The sequence below is a fragment of the Engraulis encrasicolus genome, chromosome 2 (assembly GCF_034702125.1).
Source record: "Engraulis encrasicolus isolate BLACKSEA-1 chromosome 2, IST_EnEncr_1.0, whole genome shotgun sequence".
Taxonomy (NCBI): Eukaryota; Metazoa; Chordata; class Actinopteri; order Clupeiformes; family Engraulidae; genus Engraulis; species Engraulis encrasicolus.
Window position 1 is genome coordinate 40,311,123 of NC_085858.1, and position 19,321 is coordinate 40,330,443.

General features: G+C 43.7%; 1 protein-coding gene across 4 annotated transcripts; it reads right to left on the reverse strand.

The window, feature by feature from the left end:
- Positions 1 to 872: 872 nt before the first annotated feature.
- On the reverse strand, positions 873 to 19,309 carry gps1 (G protein pathway suppressor 1). Of its 4 annotated transcripts, none has more exons than XM_063188611.1 (15): positions 19,200 to 19,288; positions 17,342 to 17,548; positions 16,754 to 16,846; positions 15,824 to 16,005; positions 14,758 to 14,922; positions 11,589 to 11,724; positions 11,374 to 11,451; positions 11,198 to 11,258; positions 10,752 to 10,837; positions 8,694 to 8,788; positions 8,013 to 8,118; positions 6,853 to 6,933; positions 6,291 to 6,428; positions 3,424 to 3,575; positions 873 to 1,437 (listed from the first exon to the last, which is right to left on the reverse strand). In XM_063188611.1, exons 1-15 carry the CDS (start codon positions 19,230 to 19,232, stop codon positions 1,377 to 1,379), a joined length of 1,674 nt encoding a protein of 557 aa, XP_063044681.1. In that variant the 5' UTR covers positions 19,233 to 19,288; the 3' UTR covers positions 873 to 1,376. The 4 variants fall into 4 exon arrangements, with proteins under 4 accessions (XP_063044681.1, XP_063044689.1, XP_063044705.1 ...); XM_063188619.1 differs by having other exon boundaries at positions 3,441 to 3,575; positions 19,200 to 19,287; XM_063188635.1 differs by lacking the exon at positions 17,342 to 17,548 and having other exon boundaries at positions 3,441 to 3,575; positions 19,200 to 19,309.
- Positions 19,310 to 19,321: the final 12 nt, after the last annotated feature.

Below are 19,321 nucleotides of genomic sequence, written 5' to 3' on the forward strand. Positions count from 1 at the left end.
AATGAGGTGAACTCACCCCTTCTATGTCACGCATATCATTTGCATAAAATTTGCATGTCACCAAAAAAACACTTTTTGGGAACGTTTTAACATGACTTTTAGGACAAAATATCACCCAGACAATATCCCATTTTATTCACAAGGCTTAGAACTTTCAGAATCTGTCCTGGAAATGGTCAAATTCCTTTACTTTGTTTTCGTTTCATAAACACTTTAAGTAGGTTAAATTAACCTTGAGGTAGTAGTAAATCATGTACTAGAGAGCCCAGAGTCCTCATTTCTTTAAACTAAATGACACCTGTGGGCTGTATCCATTAGCAGGTTTATCAATTCCTGTTGGTTAACTTAGCCATGTCTTTCATTTAACCATGTTCTTGGGAATACCCCTCTGGTTTAGAGGATGAGCTCGTTACTAACCATTTATCAAGGCAGACATCCATTTATCAAAGCCAACCGTTTGCCTCCACACCAACGGTTCAAGTTCGGCTCCGCTCTTAGGGCGACATAACGCTGCAGAATTCAGACCTCACTTCCTTTCAGCAGGTGGATGATGCATAGGTGCTGGAAAGGGGGATGCAGTGATGCATTTGCATCCCCACTTTTGGGTTCACTAAATGAGGCTCTCTCGCAGACAAACGAGTGGAGTGTAGCAGCGGTAATATTGTTAAGAAATAAAGAAGAAAAAAATGCACCACCACTTATGGGGGGGTCTCAGCATGTTTGTGTTTGGTTTTAAATGTGAGCATGCAATATCCTGACTTTAGGACATATCCCTGTGACCATTAAGGGAAATTGTTTGTTAACAGGCAGCCATGGGTAAATGGATCAACCACCGACTAAAGCAAAGGAAAAAGGACCTAGCTGCTGACAAATCTTTTTGAATGTATATTTATTTTAAAAGCATGTTTTTGTGATGAGGTTTTTCAATGTGTAATCAAGGTTTTGTCACAAGACAGAGGAAAGTGCGTCTGTTACAAAGAACAACAGGCCAGTACAGCAATAAGTGCCGCAATTTCTTCTTTTTTTCTCCATTTTTCTAGTTTTTCCATTTTTATTGTTATTTTTTTAATATTCCATTTCCTATTGAGCAACAGGGTGTGCTTGTCACTGATAACTGACAACAGACATCTTCCCCAACTGTAAGTCTTTAAGATTGTGGGGGTTTTCTCTCCTCTTCAGCAGGGAAAACCGTTTTTTTGTTTGTTTTGTTTTTAAATGTTTTCTATAGTGAAAGAGGGAGAGAGGTAGGGGGGCGATGATGCGTAGCGTGGTGCACCCCCCTCTCCGCCTTCCTCCGTCTAACGTTTCCGTGGAGAAGCCTTCGTCCGTCCGCTCGGTTCGGGTTGGGTTGAGTCCAGTCCTTTACATGTTGGTGCTCATTCGTGTTTGGCTGTTGGCGGGTGTGAGTTCCCCTTGGCTGCCTTCTCTTGGAGGGGACTGGAGACGAGACGAGATGAAGAAGAGGACAAGAGAAGAGGAGAGAAAAAGAGAGTGGTGGGGAGCTCCGTGAGAAGCGTCTCATAAAAAGGCACACATAAAACAAACATGCAGTTCTTCATCTTTTTATTCATTTCATTTTTTTAAAGGGAGGAGAGCATGCTGATGAGATGACGAAGGGAGATGGATGATCATGTAGGACCAGAGTTAACACCACTACTACTACTACACTGTTCATAAATACTAGGTCTTTCAATCAAGTTTACATTTTAAAGAAAACAGGACCATTAGCAGTCTACAAATATGCTTTCTGTACAGAACAATCACATTTGTTAAGTGTTTTAGAGGCATGCATTAGAGTGAAAATATGGGGAGATGATGGGAAGAGGTGAAGGGATAGGGGGATGAAGAGGAAGATGACAAAGATGAGGAGGAGGAGGAAGAGAAGGAGAAGATGACAGATGACCATAAATGAAGGATGGAGTGATGGGGAGTCTTTTGAGCAGTAAGAATAGATGTAGAGTAGTCCTATAGACAGGCAAAATCATTTAACTGAACTGATAGTTCATGGCATGATGACTGGATCTAAAAAAAGGGACCATGGGTAAGGAGAGACTGGCCATGGGATGGAGTTGCATTTATAAACATGACAACCAGGAAGGGAAGTACATGTGAATAAGCCATTACGGTTATGTCCCATACTAATGAATGTTCACCGTCTGTGGGATACGAAACTAAATTAATAATAAATGGTCAAAACAGTGGACCACAAAAGAATATTCTCTATCCATTATACCAACAATGGCAGTAACTCAAATTATGTGCAAATGTGCAAACTACCTCTCTTCACATTAAAAAAAAATCCATTATTTTTGTTGAAGGTACAAAAACAGGCGAGCACTCCTCGCTATTAAACATAGTAGAAGGCAGCCCAGTACCTAAGCCCAGAGTGGGTTTCTCAAAAAGCGAGCACACCGAAGCACCAAAGGAACTGCAGACAAAAAGACGGGGCGTGTTGCAGAAGTGAATATGCAGCTAAGGCCACAAAATGGTAGTTGGGCATCTAAAGGTTTACACTGAGGTGTTGTGGAGGGGAGTGGCTGCCCGAATGAGGGTTGGGTCTGAGATGGAGTGCTGGGTCTGAGATGGAGGTCAGGGAGGAGAGGAGAGGAGAGGAGGGGAGGTGGGGTGGGATGAGAGGAGGTGGGATGGGATGAGAGGAGGACAGTAGAGATGGGATGGGAGTGGATGAAATGAGAGCAGGAGGAGAGGAGTGGTGATGGGTTGAGATGAGAGGAGGAGGAGGAGGAGGAGGAGGAGGAGGAGAGGGAATGAGAGGAGGAGGAGATAGACAGGAGTTGGGAGATCGGGTGGGAGTGGATGAGATGAGAGGAGTGCCAATGGGATGAGATGAGAGGAGAGGAGAGGAGAGGGAATGAGGGGGAGGAGGAGGACAGGAGTAGAGATGGGATGGGAGTGGATGAGATGAGAGGACAGGCAATGGGATGAGATGAGATAAGAGGAGGAGAGGAGAGGGAATGAGATGAGGAGGAGGAGGAGGACAGGAGTAGAGATGGGATGGGAGTGGATGAGACGAGAGGAGTGGCAATGGGATGAGATGAGATAAGAGGAGGAGAGGAGAGGAAATGAGATGAGGAGGAGGAGGAGGACAGGAGTAGAGATGGGATGGGAGTGGATGAGACGAGAGGAGTGGCAATGGGATGAGATGAGATAAGAGGAGGAGAGGAGAGGGAATGAGAGGAGGAAGAGGAGGAGGACTGGAGTAGAGATGGGATGGGAGTGGATGAGACGAGAGGAGTGGCAATGGGATGAGATGAGATAAGAGGAGGAGAGGAGAGGGAATGAGAGGAGGAAGAGGAGGAGGACAGGAGTAGAGATGGGATGGGAGTGGATGAGACGAGAGGAGTGGCAATGGGATGAGATGAGATAAGAGAAGGAGAGGAGAGCAGAGCGAGGACACATTACCCTGGAGAGCCTGTTACCTTGACGTGTATCTGGTTACGCAGCACGGCTGCCCTCAGGATCATGGCTTTGGCTCGTCTCTGGAACTCCTTGCCCATCTGCAGCGACTTCTCAAACGTTGTGCTTCTCTGATCCACGTCTCGGGCGTAAAGGATCTAGAAGACAGAGAAACAGAGAAACAGACAGACAGACAGACAGACAGACAGACAGACAGACAGACAGACCATTTTAATCTTTTCTGTTTTGTCTGTGTCCTGTCTGTAACAATGTAATGTGTGCTGCCGCCTTGGCCAGGGCTCACTTGAAAAAGAGAATTTGATTCTCAATGTGATTTTGTTCCCTGGTTAAATAAAGGTAAAATGAACAAAAAATAAAATAAAAACAGACAGACAGGACATACACAGGGCTGTACGTTAAGCTTTTTCACTAGGAGCACAGGTGCTCCTAAATGAAAAAATTTAGGAGCACGGATAAAACTTTAGGAGCACAGATACAAATTTAGGAGCACTCTAAAAATGTCGTGACACTTTTGTTATTGGGGGGGGTTTATGTAAAATACTGTGCTTATTGTGCTCATTGCTTGTTTCTTCATCTTCATGCACAATGGCCTAGGCTATATGTCAGTGTTTTTTTTCCAACACTGGGGTATGGGGTCACCTGGAATTCCAATGGGCTCCCCTGAAATGTCTAGGTGTGAAATAAAAAATACCAATAAATATCACTAATTAACAATCCATAGCTATTGTAGTCTTATACCAGAGATATTCTATACTCTCTATCTCTACTCTCTCTGCTTATACTGTCAGAAATATCCACTGTTTTTTTTATAGCCAGCAAGTTTGCTCAGTCATGGTTTTGGTTGTGAAAAAAATGTGGTCCCCAAAAGTTCAGGATAAAATGGTCCCAGTGCAAAAAGTGTTGGGAACCACTGCTATATGCCATAAATCACAGTTCCCATTACTATTACTATTATTATTAGGCATATTATCATTATTATTGTTATTATTAGCATTAGGCTATAACTTTGTGATTAAAAGCATGTAAATCACATGCTTACTGAACTAGATTGACTAAATCTTAAACATAGCCTACAACACGTTAATCCAACGGGCTTTATTATAGCCTAGTTTTTGTTTCCTCAAACGCATGGGTTGGAACGGTGTGAAATGAAACTGGGAGCAGCAAAATTATCTCACTGTGTTGGCTGCTCTTTTTGATAGCCTACAGCAGTGTTTCCCAACCAGGGGTACGTGTACCACTAGGGGTACGCGAGCACATTGCAGGGGGTACTTGGAAAAGTGTTATTATTATAACAAATGTATGGAGCAGCCACATCAGGACTGAGAAAATGATATAGAAAATGAATTAGGGGGTACTCATGGCACAACTAAGATGCTTAGGGGGTACGCGAGTCAAAAAAGGTTGGGAAACACTGGCCTACAGCACCGGTAGCTACTGGACCAACTAGACTTTAAATTTGCGCGCACTGCACACTACTTGTGAATGCTCCTCGAACTATATTTTGACTTGATTACTTTGATTGCGATTGCATTTTTTGGCGAAGTCATTGCGAAGACAGCGGTTTGGGAAACGCCAAAACAGCTCAAACAACGACGTCCTTTAAACCACATGAGTTAGCAAACCGAGTGGCTATTTCATTAAACCACATGAGTTAGCAAACCGAGTGGCTATTTCACTATCGGATCCAAGAGGTTTCCTGTTAGCAATGCAAACTCCCGCATTTGAACGTTTTAAACAGCAGTCCATTTCGAAAAGCTGTAAGAATTGTTGGCACAGAACATCCGACTGGGAGATGAGGCATGCGCGCTTTGTAACTGTTGCCACCAGGGATCTGTGCGAAGCGATTCTGTTTTTTTTCTTCTGAGCTACGGGAGCAGAGATGGCTCAATCTTAGCCAACACGGAATTCAAGCAACATTGACCGTCTTTTTTGAAGTGCGTTCCCAATGGAGTTTGATGCTGTCTATCAGACAGGCTGTGGAAAAAATGAGCAGCTCTCACAATCATGCACTCGAACTCAGAAGCAAAATGCGAATGAAAGGGTTGAATGCATACTCGTACAGGTGCGCCCGTTTTATTTTTCTTTCTCGCACAGTCAAAATTTTAGGCTCAATATGCGACCAATTGGTCTTAATGTACAGCCCTGGACATACATCCAAAAGAGATGTATTAAAGCAGGTATGTGCCTGCTTCTTAGGTGGTTTTAAATTAATTGATTTATAAAAGTGAAAAAGAACAGGTCTCAGAAGTAGTGGATTTATCAAGAGAATATGCACACGTTCCACACGTGCAAGTGTTGAACCAAAAACACAAAACTGCTGAAATAATTAAGGTACACATGCTTCTAAATGTTTTATTGGCACCAGCTAGGACCTTTATAAACGCTATGTCTTTCCATAAAGGATCTACGGACAGACAGAGACAGATATGAATATAACAAGAGGTATTAAAGCTGGCTGCCTTTTTGCCGGTTTTAAATTTTGTTTTCTAAAAGCAAACAACAGAGCAGTATCAGTTGTTTATTGTTGTTGAACATGATTAATATTGATTAATGATTAATAACTGTGATTTTGATCCAAACAATTACCATTATATATTCTTTAAAATCGTGCAGGCGTGTGTCTGTCTGTGTGTGTGTCTGTGTGAGTGTCTGTCTCTACCTTACTGTGGGAGTCCATGTGTGCGTTGATGAGGCCCTCCAGGATGAGCTGTGTGTGTGTGTGTGTGTGTGTGTGTGTGTGTGTGTGTCTCTATCTTGCTGTGGGAGTCTGTGTGCGCGTTGATGAGGCCCTCCAGGAAGAGGGGTGTGTGTGCGCGTGTGTGCGCGTGCGTGCATGTGTGTGTGTGTACCTTGCTGTGGGAGTCTATGCGTGCGTTGATGAGGCCCTCCAGGATGAGCTGGGTGAGCTCGTCCTCCAGCGCGGCCACTGTGGTGTTGAAGGCCACCGCCATCTTGTTCATGTCGGCCGAGACATACGGGCTAAAGTACTGCGGGAGAGGAGGAGGACCAAGCAGGGAGACGGTCAGATTTGGCTGTGTTTTGGTCCCATGTAAACGCATGACAAATGTGAACACTTCACTACAAAAAAAACTACAAAGCAAACCAGCACCACTAGCTCATCATAGGAAGTTGAAGCCAATGACTGCCAACTATACCACCAGTCATTCCATCCAACACGTCTGCACTGAAGGACATAAAATCGCTAAATACCATTTCTCAACAAAACTAAACACCATTATCAAGACGGGTATAGAAGCAGACAGTCCAATAGTGATTGCCGCACAGTCTGCAATAAATAATGAAATTCAATCATTCAATTCATTGGTCTGAAAAAAATGATGAAACCAGTGTACTGGCACAAAGGCTGACTGGTGTGTGTGGCATGTGTGGTGTGTGTGTGTGTGTCCTTACCTGTATAAGGGCTCTGTTCCTGATTTGCGTGTACAGTGTTCTTACGTGGGGAGCCAGGTACATGTCTAACAGAAGGTTATCCTGCCAAAACACAGAGGGTGGTAACATTCATTACACACCATTACTAGTGCCATGTGGGCCCCCAAACACCCACCTCCCACCTCCCCCCTTCCAAGCCCAACCAGTGTTGCCAGATGTGTCTGATCAAATCCCGCCCAAAAGGTGCTCCAAAACCGCCAAGAGGCGCTAAATTCTGCACAATTTTTAAAAAATTGCACCGATTTCTATGGGCATAAAACTGCAGAAAAACCCAGCAAATGGAGGTTTTTTCCGGTTTTTACCCGCAGACGGCCATCCCAAGTAGGCCAATTGGGCAGGTATAACCAGATGTATCGGTATCGGCCGATATTTGACATTTCTCAACACATCGGACATCGGTCTGATGGGTAAAACTGGGCCGATGTTACCGGCGATGTTTTTTTTATATATGTTACGGTTCTAAAAGATTGGACTTGACTGTGACTTTCATTGTTTGTCTTCTAGTTTGTCTCCATTTTTTATCTTATTTTATCACAGGGAGTTAAAATTTTTGGAAATAAGAGGACATTCAAAAATTCAGTTTGTTTGCATAATTGTCAGTCTGTATTAAATGTTATCTCTTTAAAAAAAAAAAAAAAAAAACATTGGTATCGGTTATTGGCCAAAACCGCAATATCAATATCGGCCGACATTTTTCAGATTGTGCATCCCTAACGTCAAGCCCTGACAGGCACGCACGCACACACACTTTTTTGAAGTGCTAGGACACACACACACGCACATTCACACAGAATACATCGATATGCATGTACGCAAACAAACCACTATTTTCGTCTATTAAGTCTGGTCAAGTCCGGTCACTAACATTGGTCAGAATGTGGTCTATGCAACCTACATACGCCATCGACCCAAAAGCATGCATGAATGAACACAAATAATATCAACACACCTACAGGAACATAAACAAGTGGGCATTAAGAGGCATGATTGTCTTAGTAGCGCTGGACTGAGTTGACACTGGGTTGGATTCAACCAACAGCAGAGGTTAGGCAACTTATGACTACTTTGCTCACACGCACGCGCACGCACGCACGCACGCACGCACGCACGCACGCACTCACCTTCATCTCGTCCAGCATCTTCAAACATGATGCATATTTTGACTCGTAAAACTTGAAGATAATATCCCGGACCTGGGGTTCCAATTCTAAAAATAATTTAAAGGAGCTGTGGAGAGGAAGACAACCAGACAGGGAAAGCAGTCAGACAGAGGAATTGTTGACAGCAAGTAGGGATGCAAATTATCGATTCATTCATTAATTGCTAGTTGATTGCCTTATTGGTCGACTGACGGTTAATTGATAAGCTGCGTTTCTCAAAAAAAAAAAAAATGCTAAATCTAAAAATTAAAATTAGAAAGTGAGATTTAAGTTGATTCATTGTTTGCATCCATAACAGCAAGGCAACACAACACCCACTGCTAGAGCTGGGTGATATGGGAAAAAAACACATCACAATATACCACAATTACGTGCATTTTCAGTTGCCAAACCCAGTTTCTTAAAAATTGATCATCTTATTTTTCTCTTTACAGTGGTATGAACTTTGAGTGTGCATACTGACAACATGAAATGCTATTTAACTATATAAATTGTATATTAGCTGTAATAATGGATAAAGTTAGTTTATCACAATAGAGGAGAAAGGGCACATTTGTCAATCAAGATATAAATATATAATAAAATATATCAGCCCACTTACTTCTCCACTGGGCACACCATCTACTGGCCTAAGGCACTCACCTGCTGGAGATGACGTTCCTCTGCAGCTCCTGTCTGTCAAAAGTGGCCAGGGCACACATACCCCCATACACAGCTACATTACTGGGGGAGAGCAGCTGCAGAGGAGAGAGCGAGCGCGAGAGAGAGAAAGAGCGAGAGAGAAAATAAGTGAGACAGGTAGGCATGAAAATGGAAAAGGGGAAAGAAAAATAGTGGGATGGATGTTTAGTTTTTAAAAAAAGAAAGAAAGAGCATAATGCATGCAAATATCACAAGCCTGCCTGTTGAATGAAATAAGTCACGACAATCTAATCAGATGTTCAAAAACACACTACCTTGACGCGACCCAGTGCCCTGGTGGCCTTTGATGGGAATAACTACAGCCCTCCTCTTGCCTGGCTCTTGCCCGACCAGTAGGTCCGCTCAGCTTCGTGAGCTCCACTACTAGGTCTGGGTGTGTGTTTGGAGCGCTACCAGGGGGCTCCAGAGCTACACACACACACACAGAGGTCTGGTAGAAACCAGGCTAGCCCTCCTCTGCCCTGACAGAGTAAGCCCTATAGTAAGCACTCTTTCAAAATTAGCTTTTAATAAAGGGGATACTCACTCGCATACTCTTTCAATCCTCCAGATTTCCAGAGTGAGAGTAAAATATGCAGGTTACACTAATAGCATTCAAAGGAGGGGAACTCTGAGTACACTAAACTCCCACATGGAGCAAATTTTATTCCACAGAAGCCATTTGTCTCGCTTGCCAAAACTGCTTTGCATTGAGTCGTGTTGCAATGTCAGCATGTTTTTGTGCAGTTCATTGAAATCTAAGCGTCATCACCTTTGCCACTCTTGCCTTCATGACCCATTCGAATTGAGTGGCAGAGCCTCTGGCCAATGACAACACAGTGCAGAGGGAGTCTGGGCTTGAGTTGTGTAACATGAGCTGCAGCGAAGCATGTTGATCTATTTCCGAACGCCATAAAAATGATTAACATACACTGTAGACACCTAATGTTCCCTTTCTTTTAAACTTATATCTGCTCAGTCATCATATAATTTTGGGACATTTTTGAGGATGTTTGTACCTTTGTTGTTCCACCTTCCCTCAATTGACATAATGTCCCAAACAACCTCCAGTTTTTAAACAAGGGATCCAATAGTCACCCATGTTGGCATGACTTGGAACTGTCCAATCGGTATGGCAACCTAGTGCATGACTCAGTGCCTTGTCACACTTTTGGCAACAAGCCATTGTCCCCCTGCCCCTAGTCTGTAGCACCCTGCTCCCAGAACTGAGGCATGACCACTGAGACACTGTGGGAGGACTCCAACATGCGACCTGTCCTTGTGGCCTCGCGTTTCGCTGACGCCCCACCTCCGTGGAGAAACCAATTTACTTTCCCCACTGCTAACTTTTGTAGCCAAATAAAAAAAGTAAAAATTGCAACATTGAGTGCCTCAGCATTTGTTTACCTGTACCAAACTTTCCCCACTGTCAGCCTAGTCACAACAACCTTAGGGGGACTATTCTTCATTCACCACACTGATTGCAAATGAGAAAATTACATTAGAATTGCACCTTTGCAAGATATTACAACACACTTCTGTCGTCAGTGACGTCACCACGAGGCCACAAGCATGCAAGTGAGCAAGGGAGGACGGGACGCCGCACGTTAGAATGCACCCTATACATGTGTATGGTGAGTCACATGCTGCGTTATGGGACGTGAAAGCTTGGTATTCACTTAGACTATTTCACCAATGAAGTTGGATCAGTTCCGTTTCGAAGCAAAGAAGATATACAATACAACTATAGTTTCAAGCAGAGGATAGGTGTCATATAGATATGTCTATGCCACCGGAAGAAACTTATAACTGTTTGCTTTGAGTACATTGAAATGCTCAAAGTTGTCTGATGTGATATGAAAAATGAAAATAAAGTCTGCACACCAAGTTCCTGTTGTGTGCAGACTTTTATCAGTTTTCATGTGACTTTGCTAGTTCCTGCACCCAAAAAGTTTTTTCTTCACTGAAATTGTGACCTGAAAAATGTGCATTCTATGACAGGGAGTGAACACAACACACCTCTGGAAAGTCGCAGTGGTCAAAAGAGGCTTGCAGGAAGCATTTGGCTGCCGGCTTGTACTTTCTGGAAGCGAGTTCTGCCAGTCCTGTGGAAGACAAGAGGAGAGAAGAGAGGGTGTGTTGGGAAGTGTGAAGGGGAAAAAAAAGACAGACACTGAGATCAACAACAAAAAAACATGACGACACGAGAAAAAGAAAGAGTATATTGTTGTGAAGAGACAGAGCGTGAGAGAGTGAGGTAGGCAGAGAGCAAGAGAGGGACAGAGATAGAAAGACATTGCCGGAGAACGGAAACACAAGAAGCCAGCTTCGTCTCTGTACTAAATGGGCCTAACTGGATCAATATAATGATTTTTCTCTCTAATGGTGTCGGGTCCTGTGATCGCAGTAGCATGACAAGAAGAAGAAATCACAGACCAAAAATAGAAAAGCGGAAAGTCACTGACCTGCAGCACATTTTAGTTTCGTGAGGACCGCTTGGTTTTGACTATCTCTTTCCCCTCGTTGCTGTAGAAAAAAATACCACAAATGTAATGAATTACAGTAATATAAAATACTGGTGAACAATGTAGTCTTCTTTTTTTTAACATGGCGCACAAAAGAAGATGTCTGTAGGACTAACCTCAGCAATCTCTGGAGTGGATTCAGCTTTGCTTACATAGCTAAGTACATGGGACCAGTTCTGGAGGTAAACGCTAACCTAAAAACACAGGAAAAAAAGAGTAAAAGGACAACAAGTGAAAGACGAGACAAATACAATACATCTATTCCAGGCATTTCTGCTTGAAATGAATTCCGTCTATTTCAAGTGTTTGAAAGTGAATAAATGTGAAGTACCTTGATAACATTAAGACACATGTTGATGACATGCTTGGCGCTAGTGCAGTAGTCTCTGGCTCGGGAGTAGCACTTCAAGGCATTGCTGAGGTCTCCGCAGTCAAGGTAATGATCTCCCAGATCATCATGACCCCTCCTGAAACACACACACAGGCCAGAAAGACATCAATTTACAAAAAAAAAAAAAAAAACACACACATTTTTATAGTACGGTAATTGGCATCTCTGAGCAAATGTAAAATGCAGCCTATGTTTCCAACCAGGCCAAATAATACACCAACAATTTTACCTTTATAATTATTTGTATCTACAGTATTAGAATTTTGACTTTATTTTTCCTATTACATAAGGTAAAACACATCCAAGCCGTAATGCCAGAAGGATAAAAGCTACCTCTAACAACAAACGTGTATAGCACTTCAACAAGGAGGCCTAGTTTTCAGTCACATCAACAATGTGACATGTCAGGTTTCAAAAGATGACTGAAAACCTCAGGTATGGGAAAAAAGGGCGCCACAACAGCAGCGTGAGGATTCACTGAACTTGCAAACCTGGCATACTAGTTAGAATGGGAGTACCAAAACAAGTTCCAGTGTGTAGGTAGGCAAAGGAAATGCCTACACACTTTCAAGAACTGAGAGGGAGTGATGAAATGGCCTAGCAACAAGAGAATGCTCAACAACATCTCATGTTTTTTTTCTTCCATCCTCATGGTTAGTCACAAAGTCTATTTTAAGCCTCAACAGAGAAATACATAAACCAACAAGAAAAAATATTATCTTGGGCCACTGGATCTGGCTTTTTTCTGACTCTCAAAATTGCCATGGCAACAAAGACTGATTAGAATAATGGTGTTGAGGTGACAAAAACTATTTCTGCAATTTTCTGTTACATTGTTCTACAGTGTTACGTAAATGACGGACAACTTTCACTTTTTGTCAAAAACAATTTCCTGCAAACAATTACTAGCATCCTTTTCAAGGAAACACACTTCACCCATGTACAGCTACATCGATAAGGCAAAACTGAGAAACTCCGACAGTCATTCAAAACATGATAGAACATTTGTGCTCACACAGTAACGCATTCTACAAAGACACCCAATAACACGCCCACGTCCCACCGTGTAAGTGCAAAGCTATTGGACACTTAAGTAGAATCACACACATCTGTCAGGGCTCCAGAGTGCGACCAATTTGGTCGCATATGCGCCCATTTTTTTCAATGGTGCGCCTAAAAAATATGTTTAGGCGCACCGGTGTGACCAGCCATCAGTAGAACAAAATCAATTACCAAACAACCGTTTTAATGGACATAAAATGAATAGTCATTCGTAGTGGCCCATCATCACACAATAAAACGTGTTGATGCGGTCATTCCTTCAACTCCGCTGACCTACCGGTAGCTTTCTCCCCCTTCCTCGTTCACAGGCAGCCCGACGTTTCAGAATAGAATGTTCGACTTCGCTCAACTATCCGAGTTCACATGTGCCAGCGAGTTTTGTGTTCTCAACCAGGCGAGTTTTGCAACGGACGAGAGAGTTACAATCACGGCAGCAAAATTACTTGCGTATATTTTAAACGCGAGAGAGTCACAATCACGGGGGAAAACTAAATGGATTGAGCGGATATTAAACATTGCCACACAAAAATGCAGACGGGTGCGCGGATAATTGCCCGTTTCAGCCGCGTGCAGAGCTGACCAAACAACAGGTGACGCGCTAGTCTGTCGAGACTTCTGTGAGAGTTTTTTGATAGCGACTTTGGCAGGCTACATACTGCCTATCAGTCGGCAAGGCATCGTTCATGCACCGTGAGAGAGAGAGAGAGAGAGAGAGAGAGAGAGAGAGAGCGAGCGAACGAGAGCACTAGGCCTAGTGTTCTATCTATCTATCTATCTATCTATCTATCTATCTATCTTCATATTGTAACTCTGTGCTTGTGCCGTGTGCGTAGCCTTATTGCAGAAAAGGCTGGTATGTTGATCTTACTAGTCAAACACATACTGACTAAAAGGCTACTAATTTGGTCTTTTCTACCAGCCAAACTGAAATTTCACCAGCATTTGGCCGGTTGACTGGCTGGTGTTAATTCAGAGCCCTGCTTGTAGCCAAGATGTGTTAGGTAGCCTACTGTCATGTCTTTTATAAGGAGCACATTTGGAAGACTAGCCTATAGCACATGGAAGGCTCCAGGTCTTTTAAAATAATAATAATAATAATAATAATAATAATAATAATAATACATATTATTATTATTATTGCTATTGTTATTATTTTTAATTTTATTTTTTTTAAGCTGAGGTGCGTGTGTGTATGGGGTGGTGAAAACATTTGGGTGCACCTAAATTTTGTGCTGGTGCACCTAAAAAAAATGTTTAGGCGCACCAGTGCAACCAGTGCAAAAAGTTAGTCTGGAGCCCTGTCTGTACACCAAACTACAATGCTGGGTGTGTTAGACCTGAGTTGCAGTTACCACAGATCATGTATGGCCACTAGGGCTGTAACGATATTGTATCGAACCGAGAAATCGTTATACACAGAGTCACGATACTGTATCGTGATACAAGGAGGCAGTATCGTGATACGCCCTTTTAACTTTTTTTATACCCATCAGCCCAGAAAACAACCACATGAAGTGATAGTGCTTACAAGCATCATCATTATTATATAGAACCTTTTTTAAATGATTAGTTGCCTCTTGTAACCTATTCTACCTATTAACTATCATAGTTTTTATTCATAAAGTTTATAATGTTAGCAAATGTGTAATCGTGGGGTGTATCGAACCGTAGGTCATGAATCGTGATACAAACCGAAAAGTGAGTTGAGTGCATCGTTACAGCCCTAATGGCCACAGAGAAATCACTGAGGCGTCGAGAAGACAAACACAATTTTCAACTTTTTGACAAAAAAGTATCTCGCAATGCAACAGAGCCGCAATTCAAGTGCAGCAGCAAGTGACATCATCCAGTGTTAAGTGAACATATGGGGAAAACAAGACAAACAGAGCTGGTGCATTTCTCAAATGCGTAGTTGTTAGCCAGTTAGCAACTTGGGTAGTTACCAATGGGAAATGGCTTTGCAAACAACAAAGTAGCGAACGCAGTTAGCAACTATGGTTTCAAGAAATGCACCCCAGATCTGGTGCACGCATGAGCGAGGCCTAACCTGATGCTCTCCTTAATGGAATTTCCCTTGTAGTTCTTCAGGTCGGTGTCGAGCTTCTCCAGCTTGAGGAGAGCCTTTTTCCTGGTGGACTCTGCCCAGGCTGTGTCGAGGGGCGGGGGCTCCACTGCCCCCTCAGGGACGGCGTCGGGGACCCCTTGCACTTCCCTGGACGGACAAACGAACATTACATCACACTTAGCTGGCGCTTTTTTTTAATTCAAAGCGACACACTTGTTATTTATTTTTTTAAGTACAGGGTATTGGTTATAGTCCCTGGAGCAGTGTGGGGTTAGGTGCCTTGCTCAAGGGCACCTCAGCCATGGAGTGTGGTGGGGAGTGGTAAGGGTGGGATTTGAACCTGCAATCCTCGGATCTAAAGCCCATCTCCTTAACCACTAGGCCACGGCTGCCCCAACAAACAAACCCACACACTGTTCAAGCCCATGATAAAGTTACTCTACTCTCTACTGATGCATACGGTCATCCTATAATAAAGACAAGAGAGCAAACGTCTGAACACCAATGCACATCCTCGATCAAATGCAAATATATAGACCCACATCTGCAGCATCAAACACACAAATAAACACATAAACACCCAGGACATCATAGTCCTTACTGAACCACTTGAGAGTCAGCATGAGTGTTAGTGGACACCTTCTGTTCTACTTTCCCTTGTGACCTTCTAGATATTTTTAGGGTTTTTTGTACCTTTACTGGAGAAGACAGTGTGAGAGACTGACAGGAATGTTGAGGGGGGTTTAGGGGAAGATTGGAAAAATGACATGAGGTCAGAATCGAACTCCAGTCCCTGTCCCTTTTTATTATTCATGGGGAGTTTCAACTTTATACGGACAGTATATCAAAGAATGGGACAGGAAGCAAGTGGGGAGAAAGAGACGGGGAAGGACCGGCACATGACCCGAGCCGGAATCGAACCCGGGTCACCGGCGTAGTAACCCAGTGCCCTACAGTTAGGCCACAGCAGGGCTGATATCACAACCTTTTAACCTTTAATGCAGGACAGCGCCACCCTCTTCTCTGGGCCGGAAACAGCCTACTGTACCTCGTGGCTTCAGTGAGCTTGCGGTGGATTTCCTCGTAGACGTCGACGTTAAAAGTTCTTTGGACGAAGGACAGGGCCATCTTGAGGGCCTCGACGCGGAGCTGGGGGCAGTGGTCAGCGATGAACTGCAGCCGCTCGATCCTCATCAGCCCGCTGTAGCTGGAGGCGTACTGCTCCAGATCCTGACGCAGACACACACGCACACAGCAAGGTTTTTACATTACACTTAGATGACACTTTTATTCTACATGACAGTTACAGTCCCTGGAGCAATGTGGGGTTAGGTGCCTTCCTCAATGGCACTTCAGCCATGGATGGAGCTGCAGGGAGAAGTAAGGGTGGGATTCGAACCTACGACCCTCTTACCCTTGACTTGCAAGAAGAAAACACAAATCAAGTAAACTCTGTGCTTTGGTTTCCACAAGTATTTCATTGTTAAGCTGGACACCTTGACAATAAACAAGTACGATCTTGACTAGGTCCCTTGAGAAGATGATTTTGTGTTGTGCATGTTGCTACTAGCCACAGCAAAAAAGTATACTTTTAGGAGTATTCAGATCATGTCGTTTGAAACTGCGTAACAGCTTTTACAATGATGATATCACATATCGTGCCAGCTGCCACACCAGCACCACCTTGACTTAACTAACAAAAATTCTGCAGGAAACAGTGGACAGACTAGGCACCAGAGACCAGGTAGACAGATATGAATCACTTCCTCGTATAATACTGCATAAAGAGCCTGGGTGGGTGAAGCAGTAACTGCGAAATCTAATAAAGCCAATGATGGATTCGCGGCATGAGGTGTACACTACAGATTTCAGTAAATCAAAGCATGGGGAGAAATAATGTTGCTTCCCATCCATAGTGACTGTCTGGTGCTAATGCACAGAATGTGGAGTAGCTTGGGGCAGACAGTAAGGTACATACCAGAGTTGGGTTTTCCACGACATAGTTGGTGTCCGGCGCATTCTGCTGGTCTTCCTGTGGGTCCGCATCTATCTGCATGGGTTCAACTGACCCCTGCAGACAGAGGAGGAGGACCAGTTACACTTGCATTCATTTTTCACAAGTCAACATAGATCAGCGCGAATCAGTTAACAGGAATATTTGTGAGATATATGTTTGAGATCATGTGCTTTCACAGAACCTTTATAAAACATTGCTTCACCCCTGTCAAATCTAATTCACTGCTGGACCCCTAAAATCCTAAACTCTATAGCATCGTGTAATTTGTCATGTTGCTCTATGGCTCACTTCCCCTTCCAACCCCATTTTGGCAGAGTGGGTGACAAAAGGAAATCTGTAGTTGCTGAATTATGAATGCACTACATGAGCCGCTCTGGAGCTGAAGGGAAGTCAGGCACAAATAATTCAGGGGACTCTTTATGGCGTTTCTTGCTTCTTCGCCTCCAGCACCGAGTCGACCCCGCTCTACTCCAGCATTGCATTTCTTTATTGCCTCCCTTCATCACCTTTTCTCTCTCGCTTGGCTTTCCCTGTGAATAACTGGGTTACCTCGGGGACCAGCGAGCACGCCGACAGGCTGGAGCTGAGCACATAGTCGCCCGCGGTAAACGGGAGGAGCAGGTCGGACCTGCTGCCGCGCGACGTGCACAGCGTGGAGCTGGAGGAGGAGGCACTGGCTGCTGACGAGCTATCACTGAGCCTGCTCTCAACCTGCTCTGGGAGTGGGGACACCCCCGGCCCTGACACAGAACTGTCCTGGAATGGAGGAAATCAACATGTGAAATATGCTTTGCATTTGTACCTATCTGTTATAAACCCTGCTGCTTGTGTGAACTATAACATCATGTGTTTTGTTGAGAAACAAAGTGAAGAAGGTAGAAGGGTGTGTGTGTGTGTGTGTGTGTGTGTGTGTGTGTGTGTGTGTGTGTGTGTGTTTTGGGTAAGACAGAGACACAAAAACACTTCAATAAGAAGCAAAGGCTTCTAAAAACGTTTCAGAGAAATACATCACTAGGTCCTCTCTACGAAGCATGCGAAAAAAGCTATTAGGTTAAAGCAAATATGAGGGTGGAAAAAGAATTGCATGAATGATATTATTATTATAGCTTAATTGAATGGTTGATCTGAGCAATGCTGAACTTGACCTCAAAACATAACACCAGCGTGAGCAAGTTGTATCTGGGCAAGGTAGGTGGAGAGATCTAAACTTTGAGCCAGATAATAATTCACTGTCAAAAGGCCAGATATGTTTAGACAACTGTCTCATTGCCATTGGACAATCTTAAAATGAAAGAAGAGGCTTGTCTTGTTGGGCGGTAAGCCACATTGACATTTCACGTTGACTAGCTATGATAGCTAGAGAGCTATCCTCATCCGATAAGCTAACTTGCATAGAACTTGTGCAAGGTATGGGATTGGGAGGACAAGTAACTTGGCAACATAAACAAATCAGCAACCCAGCCCATGAAATTTAGTAATTTAATATAACCTAATGGGAAAATGATAACACCCGTCCATGTAAGGATCCAGCAGATAATCAGCACCGGGTTGAAATCGGCATACAGACTGAGACTCCCAACGGAGTTCGCTCCCGGACGTGCGGTCCCCGGTGTTTCTATCACTCCCGGACTTGCGGTCCCCACCCGATTATATTTCACGTATTATCATATACTGCCACATACAAGCAATTTAGGGTTAGGTTTAGGTTTAGGTTTAGGTTTAGGGTTAGGGTTAGGGTTAAGGTTAGGGTTAGGTTTAGGGTTAGGGTTAAGGTTAGGGTTAGAAACAAAAAACTAACATCAACAAGATAACTGGCTCCGTAATATGGCGGTGGTACCGTTAGTCTGGCTAGTGGGAGCGAGATGAAATGGGAGTGTAATGAGATGGGAGCGTGAATCTGGGAATCGTTGAAATCTAGAGCTGGCTAGTAAGGTGGTTAGCTGGTTAGCCTCCTTATTACCCGAACTATACATGCTATGCTAACCAGCTAGCCCTCCAAGATAGAAAGTTTCTCAACCCAATCCATCATTCAGCAAACCTACACAAAACTTGCAATGCATAATGGACAGTTTTACAAGAAAAGGAGAGATAAGTAAAAGGCAAGTGCTCCAACAACACGCCTCTAAGGATTTGTGTATTAAACATAGACCCGCGCTATGGCTCAACTTGAAAACAATTCGGTAGCCAGTAAAGAAGCTAGCTATGACTTGCTACCTTTACGTTATGATATCGGGAGGCCCATACTGTCTTGAGCTGAATGATAGCTAGCTTAGCTGGATAGCTGCGGATGTTTGGACCTCAAAACGAAACGTAGAGTAAGTAAGAGAATGACGAAGTGTCAGCAATGTCATGAGAGCCATCAACGAGAGAGCAACCGCAAAGAAATGTATTTAAATCACTAGTTTACCTGAAAGTTAAAGACCTGCACGGGCAGAGGCATCTCCTCCTCCTTCTCTGCAGAAACACAGCACACACAATCACATCCGGGGCATTGCCGTGAGTGAGTCTAGTGTTCCGTGAAGACGTCAC